The following is a 26,621-nucleotide window of genomic DNA, read 5'->3' as shown; positions in this document are numbered from 1 at the left end:
GTGTATGTGGTGTTTGGTGTGTCTGTGAGTTTTTTAATTTTACACCACATGTAAGGATTTGCAGATGAATTGAAGTGTAACAACACAAAATTCATTCTACTCTGCTTTATGGACTTCTGTTTTTATCTGTCTGTTCTAGCAGTGCCAATGATAATTCAGCAGTAAGATAGAAGATTGTCATAACTACACTGTAAAACCCCTAAATAGATTCTCAACTTTCAGGCTCCTCCATTGTTCTTAACCATGTTGTTTCCACAGTAAGAAATCTCTTTGCATTGCTATTCCCAGGAGCAGGAACATTAATCAGATTAGCAAATATGTGTCTACCTCCGTCAGTTTTCTTGCCACTCCTGTGGCTCTGGCTCCTCTGTTGAATACCTTGGTGCATCTTGAACGTTTCTGTGGCCCATCTGGTTTTCACATGCTTGTGAGAAGCAGCCTTTGTGCTGCAGCCATTGTGCCAGGGCTGGAGAGTTCCCAGTCTGCACGGAACCATGGTTCCAGGCAAGCCCTAGATGTGATCATAAAAAAAGTTTTCTCAAACATGAGGTGGATTACAGGGGCTGATTTACACTTCTGTTTACATGAGGGGTTGGGCTGTTGTGCCTTCATTGCCAGACTTGATTGCATTTGTAATGATGTGTGCCTGTGTGGTAACAGGAAGGTGTGATTTTAGCTCAGGTTGGTGTTGCCCACTCTGGCTTCAGGCGACCAGCAGAGGTGTAAAGACGTAAAAGAAAATAAAATGCATGAAGATGCAGCAGCATGGGTTTGAGCCTTGGTGAGCAACTGGAATATGAGCCTTCTGGGTACACCCAAAACATGTCATGGTGGTTTGGTAGCTAAAATTCAAGACTGTGCTGTCACATCCTTAATGCCACTTTTACTTAAATTTGTTAAAAACCTTTATAAAATCAGACAGACACAGTAAGGGTCTGTTTCAAAGGTTCTTTTAGTTAGGAGCATGAGGCACTAGTTCATGTATGTTTATAGTAAGAGAATTTTTCCAAACATTTGGGTCTGAAGGGAGCTCATGCTGTATCTAGAAGAGAAATTGACTCTGCTCTCAGCCCCTGCATGGAGATAAGACTCAATTTTCAGGTTAGATTGGATGATGATCTGCATTTTCTTACAATAGATTGGAATGATGATCTGCAATTTCTTACAAATTCCTTCTTTTAATATGGAAGGAAAAAAATGTTTGCCATGAACTTCTCCGAGTTCTGTCAGGAGTAGCAGAATGGAATCAGTTTTAGTACTTCCTTATTTAACAAAAATACCCAAAAAAACCCCAAACAATGAAGCCCCCAGAGTTGCTGTTCGGGATCAGCTGAAGCAAAGGGTTGGGAACTGGGGACAGAAGGAAAGGAGATCTTCAGACAGATTATTTTTAACTTCTGTCTGGCCTTGATAGATGCCCTTATTTCCCCAGATTTTTTACTTCTCTCCCCAGTCACACTAACCAGTTGATTCCTGATCTTGTTGTCCAGCTATTAATATTGCTCAAGGCTGTTAATGCCTAAGCTGTGCTGTTTACCTGTTATGATGAATTTTGGGGAGGGGGGAGGCAATTTTTAGGTTATTTGAATAATTTATTCTTGGTAAAATGATTTGGAATCTGAATTACGCAAATAAAACCTTACATTTCCGCTAGACATGGTGGTTCTTGATTTAAGTTATCATTCAATAATTTAAAAAATCTTTTTTATATACTTAAAGTGCACCTTTGGAAACAGTAAGTTTTTACAGAATGGAAAATACTTATTTTTAGATAACTGGTTGTTTACTTGCTTGAGTTTTTAGTAAATAATTCCTGATGAATTTGCAGTGTTTGTTGTTGAATGTCAAATTGCTAGTATGACTGCTTGAGATGTCGCTCCCTACATTTGCAGTGTTGCGGAAATGAAATCTGTTTGGACCTGTCATAACTGAAAGATGAATCCTGGTTTTGTTACAAAGGCCTTCAGAATTTCCACAGTGCCTATGGGAAGGCACTGTGGAAATTTATTAAATCGTGGTAGGTGCTGGAAAGCAGGTAATGAGCTCTGCACACTGATTCTGATGTCACTTGTCACTCTTCTGATCAGTGCACTGAAAGCAGCCCCCCATGTATCCTCCCTTTTGGAGACCACAATTTGATGAAAGCTGTTTATTTTATATTTCCTTATAGAAGTTGTTTTCATCTGTGTTACGCACGCACATTGTTCAGTTTTGTGTTAGTTGACTTTCTTGGATAATCCTGTCCAGAAACTGTCTTGTCACAACAGCTCTGAAATCTTAAAAAAAATTATGAAAAGTAATATGACTGTGATAGTTGTCACAAGACAGAAAGGACATCAGATCCTTTATGTATAGTATTTATGAACTCCACCTTACAGATATCCTGGTATTTTGATTTACTTGTCCACTTCATCCAGATTCAAGAATAAGAGCTCCCTCTCTATAACTGACCAGTTTCTTTGACCTCAGCACTGTGATGCATTTTAAAGTGGATATCATTGTTGTGGATTTTTTTGTGTGTTCATTTTATTAAGGACTATATAAGCATGTGCCCTCTTAGATAGACTAAGATGCCTCTAATACTTTGCACTTTTGTCCATAAAGGTGAGTCAGGTGATACAGAATATGTAGGAAACATTGGAAAAAGGAGCACTGGTTTTCAAGTACTTGATTTGTAGGATTAGGTCACCTTACTCATAAACTTAGGGCAATATTTCAAATGTTGTATTCTCCCCTTCTGTTGAGAAGGAAAAAAAAAGTTGGACTTGACACAAGCTGAAACTAAAATAGCAACAGACATAAATTGCATTTAGACAGGTATACACCAAAAAGATGGTGAAGTTATTGGAAATTTGTGGCTTCCATTAATAAAATTGTAAGATTTTTATTTTAGTTTGCAGACATTTGTAAGAGTACACAGTTGCAAGTATTGTTTGCAGTTGTGCTGTTGGATTATTTTGGGCTGGACCAAGAGTCTGTTCTGTAGGGGAGAGATAATACTGAGATCAGATGAGCTGATGTAGTTTCATTGGTTTTGTGAGCTTTCTAGCAATTGCATGCTTTTCCTTTCTTCATTTCCTCCTCCTTCTGGAGGTGTAATCCTGGTAGATGCCTGCCAAGCGTTTGGAAGAAAATCTGGGAAAATTACGACAAAGTGTAAGCTGCTTCACAGACACCTTGAACGTTGTTTTCAGTGGAGACTGAAAGTACATGAACAGAAATCCAGTGTGCTCTGTTAGCAAGGAGGAAAGCTGGTGAAGGGGCTGAGGAGATGACAGCCAGCATGAGGCTGGCTGAATGCATGGAGCCACGTGGAATGCATGGAGCAGTAAGGCAAGGGTTCCATGAAGGAAGAGGGCAGCATGTGTGGGGAGCAGACGGGCATGTTCCCATCACCCTTCTGCCCTTCACCAGCCAGTGTGCAATCTTTCAGCAGATGCCCAGGAAATTGCACAAAGGGGCAGGATTCATGAAGGTAACTCCTGCAAGTGGTGTAGCTGAACTGAGGAGTGGGAGGAAGGAAGGCTGGCAGCCCTTCCTGGCCACCGGGTGCTGTGTGCTGGCCAGCAGCAAGCACAGTACTGGAGAAGCTCAGCACAGGAGTCCACATGCAGTGAATTCTCATTAATTCAGCTGCTTAGAAAGCAATTTGTTTGAGTAGTTCAGATTTATGTCTGTGAACACAAGTGCATACGATGAATTTTTTACTTGGGTTTCACTTGGTGTGGCAGCTGGGGAAGCCATTCTGATAGTATCATCCTGTCTTTTCCCTGATAGTGAATGGAAGAGTGCCCATGCTTCCAGAGCAGTGCCCAAACTTGATTCTGATAAATGAGTAATTACGCAGCAGCACCTTTATTTCTTAAATGAAGCAGCTGGACCCTTTAAGATGCTTGGCTAAAATGGAGACGTGGTGGTTCCGTTTACAAATTGATTTTGCGTTTGAACTCCCTTTATTGCCTATGTGTGGCCATAGAGATATGAGGGAGAGTAGGGGAAAACAAAGTAAAAATCAAGTGAAGCCATTTTGTCTCCTCCTTTCCGAGTTGGTTTCCCCCGTACAAGTTTGAACTTCTCTGCAGGGGGGTGCTTGCGTGCATAGGGCAAGTTTTTGTGAGTCTCCCTCCCTTGACAGCACATGCCTCAGTAGGGTGGGTGCCCTGCCTCTCCTTGCCCCACATGACTGGGCTTGGGAGCAGAGCAGTGGCGGGCTTGGGCAATGGGGTTGGTTTCTAGCACTCAGACACAGTGGCCTTTCAGACATGGTGGCCCTTGGGACTGCGTGCTGCAGAGTTCGTGTGGAGGCACACCTTTGTTTGAAGGGATAAGAAAGTCTCTGTCCCTGAGAAGTGAAATTTCACTACCCTGGTCCCAAGGTGATATGGCACCTTGAGGTACTGCTCAAGCAGAAACATGTCTTTTTCTCTCTTCCATGTAAGAGAAATGCCATAACCTAAATTTGAGGGAATTAACCAATTTGAGGTGTTTGAGATGCACTGTAGAGAAAAATGGTGAAAACATTTTCTGCATGTATCTCCTTCTTCTCTATATCCCTCTGTATTTTATGTCTTTCCATTCTGCCCAGGGCCACTGCTGTGGCCACAGCCTCACCACATTCTGTACCCAGTCCTGAGGACAGTTTGGGAGCCTTTTCTGTATTCCCATTTCAATGTCCTTCCTTCTGTCCTTCCTTCCTTGGCACTGAACAGTATGAACAAACAAAAGCAGTCATGCCAACTACCTCCAGCTGTGCCAGTGTCTGTTATGAACTCATCCCACTGCCTGGGTGGCTGCTGGTCCCTCCTGAGCTTGGCCCATTTGCCCCCGACTCAGTGTGCAGGGTCCTCTTGTGCAGGTGCCAGTGCCTGCAGGTGCAATGTTTGGGTCTCTCTCCCCGAGCATCTCCTCACAGCAATCTCCTCACAGTTCAGGATCTTAAAACTGTTTCCTAAATTAAAATAAGATTTATTATGGAAACAGGTCATGGTGCCATATGCATCATAGATGGTTCTGTGTCTTTGAGTGCTTATCCTAGGCCAGCCATGTTTCTAGTAGGGCACATCTGCAGTGCAAAGAAAAGGACTAATTTAAGCACGAGCAGACAAGCATGCATTACTTTCTGGAAATTCCACGTAAAAATTATTTATTTGTGGGTGAAACGACATGGCGTTCAGCAGTGGCGTGCTGTATGCAACTTTGCAGTATTAAATGCTTTGAGGTTTGTGATGCTTCATTTTTTAGGCTTACTTCTGCACACTCAGACATATGCTGAGGATTTCCCAACACTGCCCTGGCCTTTCACCCAGCGTTACTTTCCCACTCTTCCCCTCTCCGTGGGTCTCCACTTACAGCACACTGTACAGCAAAGACTGATTATTGCCCAGAGGTAAAAATTGTTCCTCAGGTTGATGTCTTGCATAAAGTAAAGACTCTGGTCAGCCTTCTCTCACTGCCAGGTTTTTTTTCTTATTTCTTTTTTTTCCTATTTCTCTTAACTGTATTTTTAAAATTAGTATTTAATGTTTTTTACCTGACTGAAGCAAAATAAATTTTTTTTTTGCACCAGTAACTGTATGTTTGTTTTGCTCCTACTGCCCTTCTCAGTCCTTCTGGATATGAATTTTGAGATTTTTGTTTTCCCTGTCCATTTTCCAAGTTCCAGTAGTTTTCAGCTCAGAACCTATTCTGCAATATAAATAAGAAGGTTTATTATTATAGGAAGTAGGCGGGTTTTTTTGTGAGAATTTTACCAGATTGGCATCCCTGGCAAGTGTTACAGACCAAAAACACAGAAAAAAAGTGTAAGTGGAATGGTTGCTTTTAAACTTTGTGATTTATGACTTTTTTATTCTCATTTTCCTTGCCTTGGTCTTTGTGTATATTTTTGGTCATGAATCCAAATTTTTACCCAGTGAAGTTTGCTGTAAATTGCACTAGGTTGTTTAACTGTTAAGTAACTTTCACAACATTTTGATTTGCTACCTTTTTAATTTACATTTCAAAATATTTCCAATCTGTAAATCTCTTTCTACCTCCTCATACTTTTGGCACCATACATTTTTGGTGAGGTAGCTGGAGCAAAAAGATCTCTAACCTGAGAAGTAATTATTTTCTCATTCTGAGCTTTATTCTTGCATGGTTGGGGTTTTTCCCCCTGCTATCCAAGACTGGCTGTAGAAGGTAAACACTGAGGGAGCTAAATGAGATTACAGCATCCCTTTGGTAACCTTCCTTAGTGAATAGGCAGATGATCTGTCCATAATGCAAAGCACTTAATGTATAGAAGCATCTAAGATAGAAAGCTACTACTTCACCACTCAGGGTTCAATATCGGAATAATAACATTTATTTGTAAGGAAAAAAGTTAGTTCTGAGATGGCAAAGTAGATATTGTGATGCAAAGCATTGTCTTTTTACTAACCTTTTTATTAACCAGATTTATATGGTTAAGTAATTGTTGTATTAGTAGCATTTCTTGACGGGTACGGTGGAAAATAAAAGGACAGATGTGCACAATGTGCTCCTTGTTTTTTTATCTGTTGTAGGCTGAGGCAAGAGAATAGGCCCACTGTCAGGGGGCTGTGAGCAGCAGAAAGCTTCAGCTCTGCTGGCTGAGGCTTGAGACCCAGCAGCTCATGGGCAACACGTGTCATGTACTTCTTTGTGTGCATGTCTGTCTGTCCTTTCCTGTGCCTAGCACAAGGTAGGGGAAAGGCTTGTGTGAAAGTGACAGGTACTGAATTTGGGTTTCCTTGAATAAGCCAGTTTACAAACAACTGTTGCTTTCCACAGTTTGTTTGTGTATGTGCCTGTGACTCTCTGTGGAAGTAGAGCATATTTCTCCAGAACAGAAATGCACATATAATGACTGAATGCATGGCTTGGTGGTAACACATACAGAATGCTTGGAGGTACTGCATTTTTCTTAGTATGATACTGCTCAGATTTTGGAGATAAGGAAAATTCTTCTGATATATCCTTTTCTACTTTGTTATTCCAATTTCCATAACACTTTAAATTAGAAATGTCATAAATTTGGTCTGAAACTAAAAGCTTGTTACTAAGAAAGACGAGAAAATATTGGTAAAAGGAAAAATATTTAACCTATCTTCTTCCTGGCCATTTTCTTAAACCTGAAGTAAACAAGGTGAAATTGAGTGAATTTCTATTAAGCAGACTCCTCTGCTTTCGAGTCACGTAGGGAACAGACAATTGATGGCATATTTCCAGCTGGCAGAGCTGTTGAAAGGTAGCATGCAACTTCAATACAATTTTTTTTTCCTTTTCAACATATGATTGTGCAAGTCTACCTAAGTTCATCAGAGAGTAAATATTCCTTCAGTGTGTAAAATAAAGAATAAATCTGTGAGTTGGATTCAGTGAGTAAACAGATTATTACCATACTACAGGTTTTTCTTCAATACTGTGAGTGCTTTAGACACTCAGGTTTTTCAAAGATGATGTGATGATCAATTTAATATCAGCTGTTGGAGTTAATATGAAGTCCCACAAGTTTTCTTTTACTTTTAGTTTTTTTTGTGGGGGAGAAGGAGAGGGACAGGATAAGGGGTTTATGCAGTATTTCCTAAAGCTTTTTTGGAATACCAGGCCATTTAAATCTGTCATCTTTTTCAGAAATAGAAAAAAAAAACTTCACCATATTTTGGTGGCTGTTATTTTTTCCACATAAGGTACTTTGAGACTAATAATGGTGTTTGCATTTGCTGTTGGTTGTGTGTTGATCATATTTTGCCAAGCATTAACTGCTTCTCTGAGCTTTAGCAGCTTTTCATGGCCTTCCCCTCTTGAGAAATAGTGGGAGGTGATACTCTGACCCGAACAAATAAGTGACAAACTCTGCTTGCTTCCATGTGTGACTGGTGGCTGAAATCCTGTGGTACAGTACCCCAGGGACTATTTTGGAGCCTGAGGACATTGTAGCATCCTGGGAGCACCTTACAGGGCTGAAGTGACTGTAGCAGGGCTGTGGATGTAAGGTCAGTGGGCACCAGCAGCTTCCCAATTTTGAGCAGAGACTCTGTGTTGGGAGTACATAGCTCTCAGTGTAGGCTGTGCTGGTTGCATCATGTTTTAAGAGCAAGGTGCATTTCTGCAATGCTTTCCCTGGGAGCATTGTTGCCTAGTGAAAACAGTTAACGTCAACCCAAACCAAGCCACGTGATTGCCTATGGTTTAATTTGGTCACACAACAGAGACAGAAAATCATTGAATTGCTCTTTCTTGACAAGTACTCCTTCAATGGAGTTGGTGTAAATTTAGTCAGTTCACTTTGTTGAGTATCGAGAGCAGTGTGATATGTAAATAAAGCTTTATCAGACGAGATAGATTTAAAATTCCACAGTTGGTGAGGAAGCATTAGCAGTATAATATAATACAAATATTTACACACTAACTTCTAAGTCTTCAATAAGTGCTTAATATTTGAAATATGTGTTGTGAAAACATTGACTGATTAAGCCATACCATTGCTGCTACATCTGTATGCAGCGATTGCGATGGCTAGGATGCAGGAGTCACAGAGAGGAATAGGTCATCCAGCGATTCAAAGGCATTTAAACAAGTTACACTTTTTATTTTTTTTTAATTTCATTAGTATTCCGCATGATCTGCTCTCCCAGGGCACACATTGCTCTATCCTTATATCCGGTTGGAGCTGCTGCTCTCAAAGGGTGTTGCATTCATGTAACATGACTGGATGTGATCACGTGCCCAATGCATCTGAGACTGCTCCAGTAGGAAAATCAAGATACCAAATTTGTGCCTGTCCACAACATGGAGTGTAATTATCACTAGTCTGTTACTCCTCCTTGTATCTGTCATGGTCTTTTGATAAGGAATAGCAGTGGGCTGGAATTACAGGTGGTTAATCTTTTGCCTGCTCACAGTGTCACAGGAACGCTCTGCTTGTTATACAGGGAGCAGAGGCTGGTAGCCAAGGAGGTTCCCTCTTTGGGTAGATATATCTGCTTTGCCCAGTCTATCATTGCATTCAGCCTCCAGTTCCACCATTACTCTTGAATGAGCTAACAAAACAGTAGACTCAGCAGACTGCAAATTAAAATAAACAGAACCATGGCTCCTAAACTTGCCTGGATGATTCTCTGTTGCCACCTCATTTGCCAAGAGACTGCAAGAGTTGGTCTACACCTAAAAATATAGTGCTTCTCTAATCCAGTCTTAATTTTTTTCCTGCTGTTTTCTGGCTACCCTGTTTTGCCTTCTGCAAGCACACAGCAAAGCTGAAAACCAGAGTGGTTTGTTGTGTGCTTAAAGTGTGAAGTTAGGGTTGAGTTTATTATCAGTACTGTGGGTAATGGTCAAATCACAGACTCAATTGCAAATGGTCTCCATAACCATCACTTTGGTGTTGCTAGATACAACTGAGCCAGTTCCTGCAATGTTTTGGCAGAAGCCTGTTTTTGATAAGCCCTGCTTTGTCTAGACGCCCATGACAATTTCATTCCACTAAAACTATCCTTTTCCACAGAGAAGCAACAGACAGCTTCCATCAAGGCCACAGTCTTTTTTCCCTTGGCAGGGTTGAAATGATGTGGCTGGTCATGCAGGAAATCCAGCCCATATAATAAAGTGCCCCCTCTTTTGCTACAGCACCTGATGATGATGATGTGTGGGGAGATGTATATCAGTCTGTGCTTCTGCCCACTCCCTGGGCAGCTACAGTGGTGCCTGGCTCAGCCTTTGGGAAGGCTGGAGGTAGGCATTGCTGTGTGGGGCCCTACAGCGTTGTCCCAAAATCTCGACTTTGCATTTACTCCTGTTCCAGTTGCAGAAGGTTTTTCATGTCTGGATCAGCTGTGGTGGGAACATGCAAAACTAGATTTTGCAAAAGAAATGTGAAGTACCAGATGATTTCATCAGAAGCTGATGTTGGGGATAGTGCTGTGGATGGTTTAGCAGGCAGGTGATGTGTTGTGAAAATCACCTGTAAAGGTCTTTCTCTGAGGTAAGGCTGTAACAGTTGCCCATCCCTTAGTTTGATGCAGATGAAGGGTTGGAGAGTTTGCAGAGAAATGATGCAATTCTTGTACCGCTTATGACATTTTTGCAAGAGTAAGAGCAAATAATCTTGAAATGAGCTGGCAGCTTTATGATTGGGTTTTATGAGTTTTTACGATGTTTATAATCTGGCATTGAACTTGCAGTTTAAGAGGTGAAAGGTTTAAAGGAACACAGTAGCAAAGGTGTACTGCTGAATTTCTTCTGGGTGTAATTTTAACATACATCTTAGATGCTTCCCTGATGTGGCATGTTTGTTGAAGTATGGCATGTACAGTTCATAGTGAGCATGTCATTGAGTAAAATGGACTCCATCCATATCACATGTTCCACAGAGGGAAGAATTGAATGGAAAATGTGATTTTTGCTCCTTTAAGGAAGGACTTGGATTTGAGGCAACTGCCTTGTGTAGTGTAACTGCCTTGTGTGGTCTAGGGCTCCAAAATGCAGCTTTTGCCATTTCCATTTAAATTCCAGCCTCAGAAATACTGTACATTGTCCATGCCCACTTCTTTTCTTTGTTGCTTTTCTGCTACCAGTAAGAATGTAAAGTCCCCTGCAGTCTTTAAACTGGAATTCTTAAATTATGGCCTTCCTCTGTGGTACTTTTGGAGAAAATGAATACTTTTTTTCCTACTCCTTTTCTTGTGATTCTGCATCCACTTCTTTTGATGGATGTGTGCTTCAGAGATCCTGCCTGCAGATGTTTGCATACGTGCAGCACAAGCCTGTTCTTACTTAGCTATCCATTTCTGGTTTTATGTGTTATCTCATACTGATCCGCAGGGCTCAGTGAGCAGCAGGTTTGCTGCTGGCTAGCTTTTTGAGGTTTCTCTTATGCACAGTACTGTATTTGTCTCCTGGTTCTTTGATTTGTAATGTTTTGCCTTTGATTGCTGCAGAAGGTATAAACAAGGCTGTCAAAAGCCTTGTTTAGCATGCAGATTCTGTGGGGGTGGCTGGCAGCCTCAGACCCTAAAATAGATCTAGCAATGAACTGAACGGCTTAAAACCCTGGGAATTTAATTTGATCTTTCTTGTTGCCTTAAATATTGGGACTGAATGAGAATTTCTCTAACAGAACAGAAGGTGAACATGTTGGTATGTGACAGTAATAGAAGAAGGGTCCAGACCTGCTCTCATTGAGATGCTCTTCTGTAATCAGAGGCTGGGCTTGTCTGTGGGTAGCGGCTTGTCTGCAGTAAGTCAGCACACCTGGGGAGGGGAGTGCTATATCCTCTGATTTTACAGCATCCATGAGGACAGTTGTTCTGAAATGCTTCCCTGGATCCTGTTGTAGGATAGTCATTGCAGGAGAACCTAAAGCAGTTTCCATGGATTTAGCATCTGTTTTATGCTGGCTTTGTGAAGGAAAAAAAAAAAAGGAGCTGCAAAATTACACAGGGGTTCCTTTTTTCCATCTTCTTTTTCATGTAGCACCATGCAGTTAGTAATATCATAGTTGGGGTTTTCAGTTGTGGTGGTGCGAAGGTAACAATGATTTGGCTTCAACGTGCTGCAACAGCTGAAAAAATCATTGGAGTTTAGAAGCCTGTGAGTTATAGCTGTGATGCCATTTACAGCTTTTATGGAAGAGCTCTTAAATTTGTGAAATGTGTTACTTTTTGAAGTGTATTATATTTGTAATTTGAATTCTCAAAAATCCTGTCTGAGGGGAAAAAATAGCTTTGAAAATCCCTCTCTACCCTCTAAAAACACAAGGAACTCTTACCAGGCAGGGTATCAAGTCTTTTAAATTGAATGATAGAACACATAGATGGATTTGTAAGTGCTAAAATGTCAATTAGTGCACTTAAAAGCTTAATGGTTGTCTTTGATGTACTTCTAATATCTCCAGTAAAGTTTGACTGTTGCCATTGATCAGGGAGTGGAGGAAGGATGAGGGGATTGAATGCCAACTCCAACAGGTCTCATGGAGCTTGCGAGTGGCAAAGCAGCACTTTGGTGTTGCTCAGTCTGAAATCCGTGACTTGTTTGCTGGGTAATATTTTGGAACCTAGATGTATTTAATACTGAAGAGTGAGCTTGGAGTGTAGATGGCCTCTGCTTATACAGCTTATCTTTGTGCAGAAAATATACTGATATAACTACACTGACCTGAACATACATGTAGAGTAGCTTTAGAGTCTCCTCATATGTGCCCTTTAATTAGCTTAGAAGCAAATATATAGGTTTAATTTTACATCTCCCAGTTTCAATGGATACTTCCCTCCTAGCTTTAAAGGATATTCTTCCAGTTGTAAACATAAACAAGGACAAAATTATTCTAATAGAAGTCTCCCTTTTTGGGTAGTACATCAAGTAAAATCAACATGTCGCACTTCTAGTACAATATCAGTTTGTCCCAGGAGCCTGTGTCAGTTCAGCTGATTTGGTTCCCCATCAGGGTCAGTAAATTTGATTCAGGCAGCAGTATCCTGAAGCTTCCCAGCCATAGGTTCAGCATATTTGACTGTCATTATCCCTCCCTGGGTTAAAAGATTGACCAGTTTTTTTTTTCCCCTTTAAATTTATTTTTAAACCTGATGATTGCCTGAAGTACAGACATCCTGTAGACTGATGTGAAAGGGGAAGAAATCAAGTTAAGCATTTCCAAGCTAAGACAAGGGACTCATTGCACCACCCAGACCTGCTTTGGGTCACATTTATGCAAACTTGCAGGTCCATCACAGTGCAAGTTACTTTGTAGGTCGAATTTGCCACAGCCCAGCTTTGGCAGTACCATGCTCTTCACTGCTAGTCATGGTCTTCTTGCAGGGCTTCCGTGGTGGAGCTAGTCATGTAGGCAGGAGCTGCTACGGTGCCATCAAAGTGAGTCAGATGAGCCAAAATTTCCTCTTTGGTTCTTTTAAACCGGAAATGTTTAAAAGGGGGTGAGTATAGTCATCCAGCAGAGATATGGTATCCTTCCCAGATTTTCACGGTGTCTTCTTCCACTCGCAACCTCAAGGCTAGAAGGTATTTGGTTCCTGGTGGGCACAGATCTATTAAACAATGTGTCTAAACTATATAGGCTTTATAGGTGTACTTATTTCACTGAAGGAGCAGTCTGAGTAATGTGTTTGCAGATGCACATTTTTGCTTACAGATATTTGTACACACACACATACACACACACACACACACACACACACACACACACACACACCCCTATAGTCCTAGAAAGCAGATAGATGAGCAGATCTTTTCCTGTGTCATAGGCAAGGCTTCAGCATCCAGGTAACACAGTCCTACGAGAGAAATGTTGTAAACATTGACTTCCTGTTGTATGTGTGAGGATAGATGCTAAACACATCAACAGTTCTTCAGCTTCTCTAAAATATTGATACCACTGACCAACCTTTCAAACACTGTGAGACACCAAAAAATTGGATATCTTTAAATTCCCATCTAAATACTGAAGACAAATTTATAACACACATGTTTTATCTTTCTCTCTTCCCTACTACCTATACACTATTTTGGCATGCAAGAGTGATTAGTATTTTTCAAGTTGAGGATCAGGCTTTCTAGTTGAGGGTGGAAAAAAGTCTTAATATAATTAGAAATATGCAGCAGGATTGGATTAGTCATAGATATCTGTAGGTCTTATTAGCAGACATTTAAACTGCAGAAAATGCTTTTTATTGGACTGTGTTCATATGACTGCATTCTAGAGTTTGAACACCTTTATAAAAATACGAACTGAATCAAAACGAAATTAATTAGAAAGAATATATTTGAATTTAATTATCTTGAGCTGCTGAATACTCTTTGCATACATGGTTTTATGTGTCTATCTGAAGTGTACTTGGTGGAGAGTTTTAATTAGGACTGGAAACAGAGTAAAAATATTTGGAATGTGAAATTTATAAATGGCAGTGATTTTCAGCTAGGTGTATAGACATTTTTGGAGCTTGCTACCTTTCTTGCTTCTCTTTTCTCCCTCTTCTTAAGCTACTTTTATGTTCAAATTAATACCAGCTCATGAAAAAGAAGAAGTCCTGTTGTGGCTCTTGGTCCTCTGCAGCATGATCAGAGTTGTCAGATCTGCAGCTGCAAGAGATTTTTTTTACCTTTGTGTGTTTAATGGCTCATATTTCTCTGTTCTTTGACAGTACCATTTAACCATAAAAGTGCAGGCCTGTGGATGGCACGGGACATGTGGCTGCCGTGACTACTGTCTCAGATGTCAGACATGCCAAGACTCAAAGAGCTGATTTGGCAGCTGCCCAGCAAATTTTTATAAAGCCTCAGTTGGTGGCCAGAAACCCAGGCTGTCAGAGTTGTGTTATGCAATAAATTGTTTTTCAGCAGAAGTTTCTAATCCAATTTCAGCTGTATTTTCATTTTTTCTTTTTTTTTCTTCTTTTTTTTTTTTTTGTACCATGTCATCAAAGATAAATATACATTATTTCATGGTGTTTCAGAGAAGTGAAGATGTGTAACGTAAACATAACACATCAGGTTTGTTTGTTTGTTTGTTTTTCTTTTAAGAAAAATTTAGACCAGTTCACCAACACAGGAAATGATGCTTAAATTATTTTTGGTTTCTGCCTGGGAGGGATGTATTTGTATACAGCATACCTTTTCAAAGATCATTCAACGTATGTTTAAGGAGGTGTTCCCTTCATTTGGAGAAACCAGTAAGTAAGAACTTATTCATCAGTCTGAGCTTTTGCTCAGGCATAAATTGTCTACAAATGATGGTCAGACGGAAAATTGTACCATGTCAGGGTGTGACCTACCTGAATCATTGCAGGCCCTGCCCTTGTAACAGATGCCCTGTGACCCCTTTATATTTCTCTTTCATTTCTCTAAAGTATATAATCCATTCCTAAAAAAGTGGGTAAGGTTCATCAGAACACATTGGGATATTTGGGGCTCACAGTAGTTCTGTTTCAACAAGGTTGCTTTCATTTCCTGAATACCTGTGATTCCTGAAAGTCTGTGATTCCCTCCCTTCTCATGGTTGTCATGTTTCAGTGTCATGATGGGATTGCATCCCTCCAAGTGTGAGTTGCTGTGCAAAGGGACAATCACTTTTTTCTCTGCCCTAGAAGTAGTCACCATTTGGTCATGTGGTTAGGAATAAGTGACCTGATCTGGATCATAATTTTGCTTGTATTGGGATGAGCTTTTCACTCTTCTGATCAAACTAGTCAAATAGGCACTTAAGGGCTAATGCTGGCATTGGGTTTGGAGCAGGTGCATCCAATATGATGAATTTAGCTGGTTATCAAAACCACTCTTTCAGTCTGAATAATTCACTTCCATACCTCTTTCCACCATCACACTACCACTCTTGGTTCATGTCAGGTCCCAAAGCTCAGATGCTTTGGGTGCAAAATTATTGTTTAGATTCCTGTTGTGGCCTAAGAAAGTCATAGCTGTGGAGTCAGTGCTATCAGTGAGATGGTTCGAGTTGAAGTTGTACTTTAGGTCGATAAATTAAGAAACTTTAGACCTGTCTTTACTCTGGATTTGTTTTTCCTTCTAATACTTTTTTTTTTGTGTTTATCTTGGCAGACCAATATGGGAAACAGTTGACAGCTTGTAAGCTTTCACTAGTTTCATACTGAGTAATAGTTTTCTAGAGGTGCAGAAACATCATCAAGGCCTCTTAAGTTTATGTAAAAGAAACAACTAACATATAAACCAACTGCTCTTAATTGTTTCATTATTAGGCCTAAGATAAATTTAGGAACTATATTTTATGCCTCAGTTCTGGGAATGACTTGTATTTGAGATTTTGACTGTAATCTTCTACCATAATGTATTTTTGCATGAGCAAGTTGAAGCTAACTGGGCTTAAAAGTGCCCAAGGCCTTTAGTGACCCAAAAAACAGAGTGTTTCTCTCTCATGCTGCTCTTCAGAATTCATCTGAAAGGAGGAAATGAAGTCCCTGGTGCAGCAGAAGGCAGTGAAAGAGTGTAGACCAATAGGAGATTGAAAGCTGTAGAAGTGCTAAGGCAGGAAGGAGAGAGATTTTTGTTTTCTTCCACTTTTTCTTTGCCATGATAACATTGGTCCTTCAAGTCAAGAGCTGTAATATAATGTGAGTTCTTTGGGGAAGTTTTCTGGAAGTACCAGTGGAAAAAGTAGCTATAATTACCAGATAAACTTAAATGCTAAAACAGAGTCATTAATAAAGGAAATTTCCCCTTTCTTCATGTTAGTTAGCACATTTTTAAAACATGACCTATTTTCCTAAACTAGACAGAACAGATTACATTTTCCAGAAGGCATGAGTCACTCCACTATAAAGTCTCCAAGCTGTATCAATCTTCATCAACTTAAGCCATTCATGAGGTTTTATTTTTTCTCACTGAATATAAGCAGTTTGTTTTAAATGAGAAACTGCTACATCCTCTCTGGATAGTTAAACTTGATTAAAAGGTTAAATATTAAATAAGTGTGAACTTTATTCTGAGAGAAGGGAGTGGAGGGACCTTGATAGTAAGCAAAAGACTACAAGGATATTACTGTGGATATATATGAGTATAACTAGTTTGCACCATGCTCTGCTTGGCTGTAAGAAGTCCAAGCAGTGTGATTACTGCCAGAAGGAGCCAGATATCTTTATTTATGGATCTTCAGTTGAATATATTACAGTCTGGTTTCAAATTGTTACCCTGGAAGTTCAAACTTTTGCTAGGAGTTTGTGCCAAGAAGAGCTTCCGCTGTCTGGTGGTGGAACAGCCCCCTGGGTCCTGCAGGTTATCAGCGAGGGAGGTTACACTGATGGGCCAGCAGTGGGGTTTCCCTCTGTGATGTGTTTGGGGTGCTGAGGAGACTGATGGAATTTTGTGATACCGTGGAGACCTCTGCTAGCACAGCAGCAGGGGAAGTATGTGTGTTCATACAGCAGTAAGACTTGGCACATCCTCATGAGGTTCGTTCTGTGCCATACACATACCGAGAAATTAGGCTTTGTAAATGAGTATGGTAATTGCTAATAAGTGCTAATCACGCTTAGCAGCAGTAACTGTCTCAAGACTGCACGGAATGATCGCTCTTAGCCTCTGAAGGTGAATCTGAGTTTTCCACCAATTCCTCCTTGGTCTGACTTTTAGAGAAAAACAGGTATAATTGTTTTCCATTGATAATATACAGCCAAAAGGAAAAAATCTGTTGCAAGTCTTAATCTAGTAAACAAACATTTCCATCTCGGTCCTTTAGCTGAAAGGTGATTTGTATGATCTATGAAAATGTGTTGTCTGTTTTTCATGCAAAAGACATATTTTTTTAATGTTGCTATAAATGCAGTAAAAACCACCCTTTGAAATAGTTCTCCTTCAAAAATATCCTTGAGGAAAGGGTAGAAACTCGTGGTTTATTTTTCCCATTGCTTCAAAATGACCTTCTTACATCTGCAGGAAAGGCTCTCTGGGGCCTGTTGAACCATGAAAGCATATTCATTTAGGGCATTGGGTGCCACAGTGATTTTAACCAAGTGTTGAATGCAGTGCTGGAAAAAGAAAAAAGAAGGAGCTTGTGTTTTTGTTGTTTTGCTTTTTTGCAACCTGGCATGAAGAATGAGGTCAGGAGATGCTTGGGAAAGACCCAAAGAGAGAGCTGGAAGCATGCCAGCCTCACTGAGTCATAACACACATGCTTATAAGTATCTTTGTACCTTACAAAGTCCTGACTTTTTAAATAAAAACATCACTGCTGTAAAAGTATTTACATAAAAATTAAAGCAAATAACATGGAGTGCTGCATGCATTCTCCCTTGCTCCAGCTTTGTTTTACCCTGTGAACTGTGACTCCTGTTTGCTTAAGGCAAGGCTGGGCCAGGCTGAAGAATGCTGTATCTGCAATGAATGAAGGGAGAAGTTTGAGTTGTGCTGCTGCTGCTGTCACTGCCCAAGGAGCTCAGCCGTGCTCATGATTTCAGGATGACATTTCACCTGCCCAGGAGGTGGTGTTAAGCCTGCCTCTTGCTTTTGCTGTTTAAAAATTAATCTTTAAGTATAATTTTGGAAATAGGAAGGCTGTGTGCAGGCCACATGTGCACACCAGGCAGCTGGACTGGCAGGGAACAAGCACCTAAGGTGTAGGTGAATGGTGAAAGGTACAGGTGGTGTGCATTTTGATTTCTTTGCAAATATATACGCATTATGTATTGATGTGCGTGTGTGTGTGTATATATATATATATATATATATATATATATATATATATAATTACTATATATTGATTAAACATGTATTATGGTCGCTGAAGTTCAGACATATAAGTACAGTGTATGGTTCCCTGGAATGGTATAACCAAGAAGGTGGCATGATTTTTTTTTTTAACTTTAATTTAAAGGAAATTATACGGTTGTGTTTCTTAATTCTGCCCCAGGGTTCCCTGGCTGTTTGCGTCTGTTAGTTTTATTCTGAGTTTATAGGATAATCTTATTGTCATACTGGGAGGCAGAAATCATCTCAGCTAACCTGCACAGTGAAGGTTGTGGGCTTGTGGTGATGAACCCACAGTTTATGATGTTATTCGGTCCTTTTTTTGGTCTGAGTCAATAATGGACAATCCATTAGTTCCCCATAAGTCGTTTCAATGGCTAATTACTTGCACAGTTGCAGAAATTGTTCTTTAATTCTGTCTTACATTTTTCTGAATTGAGTTCCAGCTGTTGGACTGTGTTATAGCCATCTCTGCCAGCCTTGAGAACCATCTATTAACAAATCTCTACTCCCTGTGGAAATATTTAAAGGCAGCAATTGAGTCAGTCCTTTTGAGCTTGAGGTGGGGGTGGCGGGGTGGTGTTGAGAAGTTACATAGATTAAATTCCTCAAGGCTTTCACTTGACCATATTTCTAAACAGTTTTGGGTGTGTGTATGTTTTGCTAAAGTGAGATAACTCTTGCAGTTGGTGGTGGTGTGAGTGCAGAGCAGGCACACGAACACACAACAACTCTCCCTCCACTGGGGTGATGAAGCAGAGGTGATCTGAACCATGTAATTATGGTTAAATGTATCAGGAGCTGGAGCTGTGGCTCAGCTGTGCTCTGAGTCAGCTGCTCTCCAGCATTCGGCTGCTTTTGTGCCATAGGCTCCAGGGAAGATGCGCTTGGTGATTGTGAAACCTTTTTATTGCTTTTGCAATACAGAACCATGTGAATACAGGTGTTGGCAGCAGCGTAGCCCCTTATTTTGTTGACCTTGGATAGCACACGGTGTTGGAGAGCTTGAGGACTCTTCTGCAAGCTGGGTGGTGTGTGCAGGGGAAGCCCACTGCAGAGCAGTGAACGGAGGTCAGTGGGTGCCACTTGACAGACTGGGCTGGTGGGGGCTCTGGTGGGGAGAGAGTCTCCATGTGCATTTCTAGAGGCAGCACTACTGTCTCACGGGGCAGATGAAGCCAGTATGGTTCATCTGGAGTTTTACAGCTCCAGGAATTTTGTGAAGTTTCTTCAGGGAATGCAGAGGTCTTAGTTCCCACCATCTGGGCCCCATCTCTTGGCTGGTGGCACTAATGCTCAGGCAGCCCCCAGGCTGGTGGGACCATGTTCTGCATGTTGCTGGTACCAGGGAGACACATTGGCTGCCAGAAAATTTGGTATCAGGTTGTGCGACATCCTTTGCCTCCTTTGCCTCCGACATATTGCCTGGGAGATCCAACACATTGTCTGGGAGATGACTTCAAAGGAGGGTGGCCTAGACCAGACTGGTGTGCAGTGGTGAGTGCCTTCCCTTCCACAGGAGGGACTGTGGTGGCCTCCTTCCCTTCCACAGGAGGGACTGTAGCCAGCTGGTGCCCAGGCACAGGTTCTGTGCTCAGTAGATGCTGATTTAAAGACCAGTCCTATCAGCAGGTTTCACCCTGTCTCTGTTGAAGCAACAAATTATGCCATGTGCTCCTTGCAGGGAGACGTTGTGACAGAATGGATTTAATTTCTTTAGTTGGTGGGGTTTTTGGTGTTTTTTAGTTTTATTGGATTTTTACCAGGGTAAAAGAGCCAGTGAGATCAGGAACCAATGGGTGGTTTTGTGCAGCTTCCATTATTAATGCCAGTGAAGGGAGTGAGTAGTGTCCACAGGCCTATGTCCATACCATGGACACGGTTGGAGGTGCTTATGACTGTTTTCTAACTGAGCCTGACTCTCTTAAGGATTTAAGTAGTTCTGTGAGCATGATGTCGCATTGGGCCTTTCGTGGAGGGAATATAAATGAGGGCATCCTTGGTCAAGCTTTGTTAAAATTGGGCTGCAGCCCTCTCTGTTTAGTGTTGCTTCTGGTTAGGGCTGAAACTGTGTTGGCAGCAAAATGGTAAGCCAGAGTTGTTTGTGTAAACCTTTGTTGACAAAATAACTGGATGTACTACTCCTTTTAAAATGCTTGCTGAGAGATTTTTTTTGTCTTTTTTTGGTTGCTGTGGGTGTTGGGTTACAAAGTTTGATTTCTTGGCCCAGAGCTGCCTGTACTCTAAAACTCTCTGGGCATAGCTCAGCCTTCTTCAAAGTGTAGTAGCTTGTCCCTCGTGCGAAATGCACATCCTGCTGCCAAAATGCTGGCTGCTTTCACTGCACTCATTGTGTTGCTTTTTTTGTTGTTGGGGTTTTTTTTGTTTTGTTTTGTTTTGTTTTTTAACCCCTGCCAAGTAATTTGTCCTAGAATTTTTTTGGGGGGAGTGTGAGGGGTGGAAATGTTTTTGATCACAATTCAGCAGCTGAATGCCAATATGTCACTAGAAGAGCAAAGAAAAAGCTATTGCTGGTCACCCTAAACTATGCTTATTTTTTTGGGAGTTGGCAGAGTCAGTCTTTTCTTTGGCACATGGATGGTCTTAAGCTCTCCTGCCTCCTGGTGGGGATTGCTGATGGGGCTTGTGGAGTTTTCAGTGTGAGGTGACAGTAACAGTACGCTGTTGTACACTTACTGCTTAAGGTCTGCCTAGAAATGATAATCTTTTGCTTTGGCAATGATGTAGCCCCTGAGGAATTGAAGGGCAAGAATGCTCTAATAGTGATTTCCAAAGACCCCAAGACAATTACGGGGCTTATGAAAATATGATGACTTACCTATGTCACTTATGTCTTTTTATCAATTTGCTGACTTAATTAATTTGAATGCTAAAGGCTTTAGGGAAATGCTTTTCCAGGGAGTTAATATTTTAACTAAAGTGAGTACTAAATTTGACATAGACTAGTATTCCTTTTGATAAACTAGCATTTGTCTCCTAAAAATAAAGTAGAAAACATATGCCCCATGAGCCAAATTCCACTTGGCTTTATGCTGAGATAAATTCAGAATAACTTCACTGTTGTCAATATAGAACATCATTATAACACTCTAGTTAATGCAAAACACTAAACTGGAAAGAAAAATAACCTGAGCCAAGAGACGCCAACTAAGGCCACAATGGCAACAAGAGAAGTTGGTTCACCAAACTTGCCTCTTCAATTTCTGCATCACCCATTTTAGTGTTTTGTTGGGGCTTTTTCCCCTCCTCTTAATTACCTGGGAGAACACTTCCTGGCTGTGATAAATTTCTCCGTGAGGGATTCATGATAAGGACTTTAACAATTAAGTTTTACCTCCTACCTAACACCTGGTACATGTCTACTGCTGTTTGCTGAATAAAAGATTAGAGGGACTAATGCTCTGACTTGATATTACTTACATTTCTGGTCTCTGTTAGAGCTGATCAGGTTGCATTTTCTTACAGAGTATTTTCAGATTTTCTTATTTTTTTTTCTCTTTCACTGAATTAAAAATAATCTGTATAGCCTTAGGCTTTGAGGTTTTATTTGCTTTTGTTTGGATTTTTATTTTGTTTCAGGTGCATGCAACTAACGTCTCCTTTCTTTTTCCATCTCCTTTAGGATGACAGTGATGGGATTCCCTGGTCAGAGGAGAGGGTGGTGCGGAAGGTCCTTTATTTATCACTGAAGGAGTTCAAGAATGCACAGAAGCGGCAGCACAGCGATGGCATTAGTGGGAGCCTCAAGGCAGTGAACGGTGAGACACCTCTGTGGTACTGCTGGAAGGAGTCAGTCCTTCTTCCATGTTGTACCAGGGAGGCAGACCATTGTACCATCTGGCATACACTGTGCCCTTTTGATCTGCACGGAGGAACTTCTTTCTGGAATGCTTGAAATGTCCGAGTAGAAGAATCTGTATGTTTTGTTTTTTGGCTAACTGATTTAGATGGGGATCAGGGGGAAGGGGAGGTTGGAGGACTGCGACAGGCTACCAATCCAGAGAAAAGGAGCCCTTCTAGTCAGTCTGCTTCCTGATGTACTGACTATGTCAGGTAACCATTTAGAGGTGATTGGCTTCAGTTGCCTTGGGGATGTACACTTGGACAGAATTTACGTACTGTCACTTAGATGTAAGAAACTGGCTTGCTAGCATCTATCTCTGGAGTGATCCAAGTCCACAGGTGAAGTGGCACAGGATCTACATACAGAGTTAAAGGGCTAAGAGTACACAAGCTCTGTGACATTGGACTCCCCTAGTTTAGTAGCTCACAGAGCAGTTGTTTAAAGGTATGAAAAGGAGATCCAGATAAATTTATATGACAGGAGCTTGAAAGGACTTGAATTTTATTTCTTTAATGCTCTAGTCAGTTATTATCTGTTGCTTCCCCTTCCCTTAAAGCTTGCTTTAAAAATCTGTGGTATCCTGAGAGGTGAATATAAAGTGTGTCTCTTTCAGATTCACTTAGACCCTTACTTGAAAAGGCTTTGTCATGCTAGCTTGAGCCTTGAAAGTGATGACTAGCAGGATTCAGATTTCTGGGCAGGCTTACAGTTTTTACTCACAAGAGCTTATTTGTTTCTTTATGGAGGTTTATGGCAGTTCCTTTTAGGCATGTGCATAACTATACATGTGCTAATGCATTAAAACAGCAGCTGGGTGCTTGCTTGGTAGGTTATTCATATTTATATGTAGCTTGTGTTGTTGACATGGGGAGTCAGATTCCACTGAGTGTTACTGCCAACAAGGCAAAAAGGTAGGGGACTGGCTAACTGGATAACTACAGGCAGCATGACAAAGTCACTGTATTGCGTAAGAAATTGCAAACTCCTTAATGTGATTAAAGAAGACCTCAGACTTCCCAGTTCAGTAATAATATCAAACGCTGATCTGATGGGAAGGGGCATCTAGGTTTAAGAGCAAGCCATTTATAAGCTTGGAGGTGTACACAAAACAGCAATGGCTTTTTTCCTTCCAACACCTCTGCATCATTGATCTTCTGTCAAACACAATTTCTCTTGGAAACTTTCTTATTCCATTGTGGGAGTTTGTTTAGTCAAAGGAAAAAAAGTCCAAAAGCATGAAGCACAGTAATTGTGTGTTAGGAGGCTTTGATGATGTGCCAGGTTACGGGATGACTGAGGTTTTCATGGTGTCTAGTTTCTCCAAAGGCAGCTTAGATAAAAAGTGAGTTAGCTGGGAATGATGTGTCCATGCAGGTACCAGACATGGAGTATGCCACTGGCTTCCCCTGGCAGCAGCAGAGCTCACATCTTCAGAGCTTTGCTCCTTCACAGGAATAGATGACCAGTTATTTGAGGGTTAGGGTTTTGTATTTGAGCCAGAATGTTATTCCATGTTGCTCTTTCTGTTTGCTAAATGATTTTTTAAAAGTCCTGTCTTGGCATTGTTCTGTTTCAACATCTCTGTCCAAAAGTAATTTTTTTAACATTGATATTTAGAAGAATGTTTCATTATGCAGAGAAAAGTGAGCAAAAGGAAGGAGGATTGATATTGTGCAGTGACATCAAGAAAATCTATTTGAAAATGCAATTTGTTCATTACATTAAAAAAAAAAAAGTAAAAAATTCAAATCCCTGTGTCTCTATGGACTGGGAAAAAGGCAGGTCATCCTGAGAAATTACTGAGCTGTTTTGAATTCAGGGAAATGTGTAGTATTTTAAGGATGAGTCTTAGTTCTGAAATTTCATACTATTGGGAAGAAAAAATGTTTTCTTGTATGTGTCCTTTGTTCGACTTTCAGGCCACATCCATTGTTTTTTGCGTGTTGCTCCAAAGGGTAGCATGTGGTTAAATACAGTTTTATGTGAGCGACCCATTTTTAAATTTGTTTATTTATATGACTGTTAAAAATCAAATAGGTCACCTTTCAGTGCCTGGCCAATGTAACCATTTTCAAAAGTGGAAAGGAAAGGTTCAGGCTCTCTGAACTCCCTGCTCTGTGCAGGAATATGGATTGGTCTTGTGTGCTTCTAGTAGCTGAGGGGACTGCAAACAGCTGGGTAGGATTTCATCTTCGTGCCACCATCTGTAGTGCAGAGAGGCTTTCTCTGGTCTAGTTTTATAACTGCCATTCCTTACATTTACTCATTCATATACTTGCAATCTGTTCTAGTAGAAAGTATTTATTTGTAGCAATAGAGGAAGGTAAAAGGTGCACCAGTTCCTTGCAACCTGTGTCTTTAGGAAATTTTTATGCATTTGGAGCAGCTGAAGTTTGATCAACATGCTACAAAAGCTCCTTTGCCAGTGTTTGTGAAGCTGCAGCTAAACTTCTATGAAAATGATGGTCAATTGTATTTCATCTGGTGAGTTCAGTACTATCATTAATGATTTGGTAGCTGGAATAATGGTGCCTCTTTGATAGTGTGAAAAGCAAATTAATTTTAAATGTGGAAGATGAACCTATTAACAGCAATCTTTTCTGTATTAAAGTTTCTGCAAACTCTGATGTGCTGGTGGTGGCGCAGAGACAATTAACTTCTGTGCCTCTGAATAATAAAAATTAAATTTAAAATAAATAAGAATTGAAATTGCTTCTGGCAATTTTATGTATGATAATACCATAGCTGTCTCTGTCTCAGTATTAAATCTACTTGTTATCCTGAAAATAACCCGACATAATTTGTATCTGAAACTCCATTACTTAAATGGTTCTGATTAAAGGGAAAGGCAAGTGGGTATATTTTGGTTGTTGTATCAGTGGATACATTCCATGTGTGTTCATGTTGACTCTGAATATTTCCAGAGTATAGATGAACACCATACAGTATGCCTTTGTTTCCTACATGTTCCTCTTCAGCCCTTGGGAATATAAAATTTGAAGGAGGTGCTTGTGCTGGTTGTCAAGAAACTCTCTGCAGCCCTAAAAGGGATACTGGAACTCTGATTATGGAAACAAGGTCATGCGCTGGAAAAACCCAGTGGGATTTCTTTAGTGATTTTGATTACTGCTGGTTGTCATTTGCGTTAGGATTTTAAGAATAGGGATTGGTGTTCATAGTAGTGATACCAGTTTTCAAAGATCCTCATCTAAAAGGAGAACTAAATCCTTTGGGAAATTGTTTTCTTCTTGTGCAGCTTAAAATGTGAGATAGGGGTATAAAAAAGGCAACGGAAGATGTAATAATGGCTTGCATTCTGTTGATGAGAGTAAAAGCAGTACCCTCAAAAGACTATATCATAAAGCAAACTTTTATTACCTAAGACTTAAAGTGCTGTTTTTCAGGACTTGCAGTAAAGAAATCTCTGATGCAGAAATGCATTTCTTGAATGGAAAAAGCGACAAAGTTTCCTTATTTGTTAAGATGGTTAGTTAATGTACAGAGATGACAAACCAGACGTTATAATTATTCAAGCAGATAGTTTGTTTTCACCAGCTATACTTTGTCCTAGAAAGGTGTCATGGCAGTTTCCAAACATGTCATCTAGGTTAAGCTGACAGCACGTATAATCTGTTTGGGAAATCAAATGTATGTGAGGGAACACTTTGGTTCAGGGTAGAAGTTGAAGTCTTGTTCATTAAGTAAATTAAGAGATTAGTAAAAAAATGTAATTTTGCTATTCTGAGAGATTTCACTTTACATTAAGATTGTTGAAGGAACTTACTTATTTTATGTATGTTCTTTAAGTAGAGTGGGAATCATGTAGACACATGGATGGAGGTGGTGGTTGGACCACCACCTCTATCCATGTGCTTACAAAGTCTCTGGTGCCCCTTTCTCCCATCACAGAATCATTTTGGTTGGAAAAGACTTCCAGCCTTTGTCTGATCACTACCTTGTCAGCTAGACCACAGCAGTTAAGTACTACATCCATTTGTACTTGATCGCCTCCAGGGATGGGGACTGCACCACTTTGTACTGGTCTGCTTCTGCCCTCAGCCATTCCCACATGAAAGTTCCCATGACTTTTGTTGGAGAGTTGTTTTTTTCCACAATGATACATCTCCACACTGAGAGGCAGCAGTTTCTGAGACAGTTACTGGTGGGACCGTGGTGCCAGACCCAGTGGCAGCACCAACCTCTTGATTCCTGGGATCTGCCCATCCCTTGGCTTCCGCACTGGCTGTTCAAGCCAGCTGGGACAACCAGCAGTGCTGTCTGAAAATAGCTCTTTTTGTAATTGATGTGTGCATTTTCAAATGTTTTCTCCTCACTGCATGGCGGTTTCTATCCCCCATGAGCCCATGTGAGCTCCCTAGTAAGACATGTTGAAAGGAAGGTGCCCAGTGAGAGGGTGGCATGAGAGGTCAGTCTTCACCTGACTTCAGCTTGTTGGTGAAACCTGTTTTCCCTGGCTGTGTAGATGGTACTCTGGGCGTGGCATGAAAATCGCAACAGATGTGGTAGA

General features: G+C 40.7%; 1 protein-coding gene across 4 annotated transcripts in view; it reads left to right on the top strand.

Annotated features, from left to right (window-relative positions):
* JARID2 (jumonji and AT-rich interaction domain containing 2) overlaps positions 1-26,621 on the top strand; it is a 210,329-nt gene that overhangs the window by 68,629 nt on the left and 115,079 nt on the right. For 3 of the 4 annotated variants that reach the window (XM_021553230.4, XM_085571501.1, XM_021553241.3), the window contains one exon: positions 21,872-22,007. In XM_021553230.4, the coding sequence (XP_021408905.2) occupies positions 21,872-22,007 (136 nt within the window). Of the gene's footprint in view, positions 1-21,871; positions 22,008-22,057; positions 22,166-26,621 lie in introns of those variants that run through there. The other variant, XM_085571502.1, reaches the window with a different exon arrangement.

Source organism: Lonchura striata, chromosome 2 (assembly GCF_050655825.1).
Source record: "Lonchura striata isolate lonStrDom1 chromosome 2, ASM5065582v1, whole genome shotgun sequence".
Taxonomy (NCBI): domain Eukaryota; kingdom Metazoa; phylum Chordata; class Aves; order Passeriformes; family Estrildidae; genus Lonchura; species Lonchura striata.
This window is presented reverse-complemented; position numbering and strand designations above follow the sequence as displayed.